Source organism: Monopterus albus, unplaced genomic scaffold (genome assembly GCF_001952655.1).
Source record: "Monopterus albus unplaced genomic scaffold, M_albus_1.0 scaffold663.1, whole genome shotgun sequence".
NCBI classification, from domain to species: Eukaryota; Metazoa; Chordata; class Actinopteri; order Synbranchiformes; family Synbranchidae; genus Monopterus; species Monopterus albus.
Window position 1 is genome coordinate 11,060 of NW_018128543.1, and position 3,932 is coordinate 14,991.

Below are 3,932 nucleotides of genomic sequence, written 5' to 3' on the forward strand. Positions count from 1 at the left end.
ATACTACTATTCAGAACTTTTCAAAACTTCATACATTTTAAATATTCAGCTTTATTTTGAAAATCTTGCCCCATTCAAATGAATGGGAAAATTCTACTTCAGCAAACTTTCAGCTATCAAAATGTTCAACTCTTCAAGGACATTCATACTACTATTTAGACGTTTTCTAAGCTTTATACATTTTAAATATTTACCTTTATTTTGAAAATCTTGCCCCATTCAAATGAATGGGAAACCTCTACTTCAGCATACTTTCAGCTATTTCAGCTATCAAAATGTTCAGTTCCTCAAGGACATTCATACTACTATTCAAAACTTTTCAAATCTTTATACATTCTAAATATTTAGCTTTATTTTGAAAATCTTGCCCCATTCAAATGAATGGGAAATTCCAACTTCACTATACTTTCAGCTAGCAAAACCATTCAGGGGTCAAAATGTTCAGCATTTTCAGGGTGATCTTTCAGCACTCAGCATCCATACGCATTTTCTTTAGAAACGCAATTTTCTAGTTATTATTATTATTTTTTCGTACGTTTTTTGGCCCTTAACTAGTTCCACATACTTTCAGCTAGAAAAACCATTCAGGTATCAAAATGTTCAGCTTTTTCAGGACATGCGCAGATTTATTCAAAATTTTTCTAAACTTCATACTTTTTGAACTATTTAGTGTTTTTTAGCAAAATTTTGCCCATTCAAATGAATGGGAAAATTCAACTTCAGCATACTTTCAGCTATTTCAGCTATTGAAATGTTCAGCTCTTCAGGGACATTCATGGTTCTCTTCAGAAGTTTTCTAAGCTTCATACTTTTGAAATATTTAGCTTTATTTTGAAAATCTTGCCTCATTCAAATGAATGGGGAAATTTTTGCTTCTGCATACTTTCAGCTAGTTCAGCTACTGAAATGTTCAGCTCTTCAAGGACATTCATGCTTCTCTTCAGAACTTTTGTAAACTTCATACTTTTAAATATTTAGCTTTATTTTGAAAATCTTGCCCCATTCAAATGAATGGGGAAAATTTTTACTTCTGCATACTTTCAGCTATTTCAATTATTAAAATGTTGAGCTCTTCAAGGAGATTCTTGCTTCTGTTGAGAACTTTTGTAAACTTCATACTTATGAAATATTTAGCTTTATTTTGAAAATCTTGCCCCATTCAAATGAATGGGGAAATTCTACTTCTGCATACATTCAGCTATCAAAATGTTCAGCTCTTCAAGGACATTCATGCTTCTCTTCAAACGTTTTCTAAATTTCATACTTTTAAAATATTTAGCTTTATTTTGAAAATTTTCACCCATTCAAATGAATGGGAAACCTCTACTTCTGCATACTTTCAGCTATCAACAGCATTCAGGTGTCAAAATGTTCAGCATTTTCAGGGCGATCATTCAGCAGTCAGCATCCATACGCATTTTCTTCAGAAAATGCAATTCTCTAGTTGCACTTATTATTATAGAATTTACAAAGCCTTTTTGTGACTAGAATGCCTGCATTTATTTTGAAACAGATACATTAGGTGTATCAGGGGATGCCGGGATAGAAGAGGCAGAGGATTCTGATTTCTGGGAGGGAGTAACAAAACCAGGGACTTCAGAAACAACTGCTTCTCAAGAGGAAAGCCAGGTATAAAATTATGTTTTAGAATCAGTTTTTCACTTGAATTAATAAGGCCTCACTAGAGTCCATACAGCTGCAGTGAATGAAAGGCTGAGTTTTGGGAGCTCAGTGATGGAGTTGTTACATTCAAACAAGTGTTACTCACAGCAAAGGTATAGCTAGGGGTGTGGATTTGGGGTTTTTTTTAGGCTCTTTAAGTAATTAATGAAATCAAAGTTATATCCCCCTTTTTAACTTATTTTTTAAATTTTTTACTTTGCTGATCCTAAAAATGAACCAATTGAGTTCTGTGAACTGTCCCACCCTGATTTCATGGACAGACAGACTTTTTAAATTTCCATAAAGTTGGTAATGTGATAGGTTTTATTTTGACTTACTGACTGATGAGAGCCAATTACAGTGGAATATTATCATAACATACGCAAACCAAAAGAAAGCTGTAACTCAGTGATTTCCAGTTTTTAAACTCTTCTTAATAACTAACCACAAAGTGAAAATGCTAATCATATTTGAATACAGTATAGAAAGTCTGCAATGTATTACACTGACTGTACATCTTATCTTATTTTAACCTGGTACATTTTGGTAATCGCTCTGCTTTAGCCAGGCAAAAATAATAAATTGTAAAACTGCAAAATGATAGTTTATTGCTGTAAATATTCTCTAAAACTGTCTCCAAATAACTGTGAACAATATATATATATATATGTGTGTGTGTGTGTGTATATATATATATATATATCAAATTGGGGATTTTAATCAAGATTCCTCTCAAGTCTGAATCCATTTGGCCATCAGAGGGTGTAGGTGAACAATTTTCCATTTTGCAGCACTAACCTGATTATTAATTCCTTTCACAGGCAGCAGATGATGTCTCTAACTCACTTACAGACAATGAAGTCATAGATGGTGATGAAGGTAGTGCAGTTTGCTGCTTCTCTCTCTTTCCCACACACACACACACACACGAGGAAAACTGATGCCATTTACAGTCATTCAGATCTCTTGTAGCAGGGCTGATTTAATGTCCTGCTTTATAGAGGTTTAAATATGAATGATAAAACTAGACTTGTTATTTCTGTGCAGCTATGTTTTTTAATCCGCATAATGAATAACTGTTTGTCCCAGTGGAGTACTTCATGGTGAATTGTTCTGCATGTTTTTGTTTGTTGCCCAGAAATTTCTGTCTTTGAAATTAATCTCTCTTAGCAGAAAAATTCAACTTTAAAATCATCACTGACCCAGCAGACCTGATGAAATTTGTCCAGCATCTCAAAGAGAGTAACCGAAAGGTCAGTACCTGCCAAGTTACTCAGACATCTCTTGGTTCTTCTCTTGGAGTATATTTCTTTTTCTGCACAATGTATGGATGCTCCTATTCAGTGCTGCATGTTTTTGTTTTTAGAGAGCACAAAACCAAGCCAAGAGGGTAATGCAGAAGCACAGCGAGGAGGAGAGAGATGAGGATGAACACCTGCTACAGGAGTTTGAGGATGAGATGACCGACCTGTCTGTACCATCTGATAAGATTGGGGAGATAAAAGAGGAAATGCAGAAGGAGTTTGACAACATCATAAATGAGGTTTAAGACAGTCACCATGTAATTTTAACACAAGGATTGATCTGTACAGTAGATATACTGTATATCAGTGGTCCCCAACCCCCGGGCCGCGGACCGGTACCGGTCCGTGGATCCATTGGTACCGGGCCGTACAAGAAATCATTAATTATTTCCGTTTTATTTATTATCTGAGTCTGAACGATCTTTTATTTTGAAAAATGACCGTATTCTCTCGGTTACATCTCGGTCACTTGAGCGCCAAAACTGGCTTACTTGTGCGACATATTCAGCCTGCTCAATGAACTCAATCTGTCACTTCAGGGGAAAATGACAACTGTCTTCAAGTTGGCAGATAAAGTAGCTGCATTTAAAGCCAAACTGGATTTGTGGGGACGGCGCGTCAACAGAGGCATTTTGGACATGTTTCAAACATTAGCGGGGATTTTGGGTGAGACTGAGCCAGAGCCTTCATTCTCCCAGCTGGTGCACGATCACCTGTCTTTGCCTTTAAAAGAGTTCGAGCGCTACTTCCCAACCACAAAGGACCCACGAACGGCCAAGGAATGGATCCGCAACCCATTTGTCAACAAACCAGGTGAATCCAGCAGGTCTGTGCAAGAAGAAGATCAACTGCTGGAAACCGCAAATGACGGCGGCCTTAAAAGTATGTTCGAGACAACAACTCTGTCGGTGTTCTGGATTAAAGTCATGACAGAATACCCTGAGATCGCAAACCACAGCACTGAAA

General features: G+C 36.5%; 1 protein-coding gene across 2 annotated transcripts in view; it reads left to right on the forward strand.

Moving 5' to 3' along the window:
* os9 (OS9 endoplasmic reticulum lectin) overlaps positions 1-3,932 on the forward strand; it is a 16,392-nt gene that overhangs the window by 6,424 nt on the left and 6,036 nt on the right. Inside the window, exons 8-11 of one of the 2 annotated variants that reach the window (XM_020588909.1) lie at positions 1,514-1,629; positions 2,484-2,541; positions 2,833-2,915; positions 3,029-3,205. In XM_020588909.1, coding sequence (XP_020444565.1) covers positions 1,514-1,629; positions 2,484-2,541; positions 2,833-2,915; positions 3,029-3,205 — 434 coding nt within the window. The remainder of the gene's footprint in view (positions 1-1,513; positions 1,630-2,483; positions 2,542-2,832; positions 2,916-3,028; positions 3,206-3,932) is intronic. The other variant, XM_020588910.1, reaches the window with a different exon arrangement.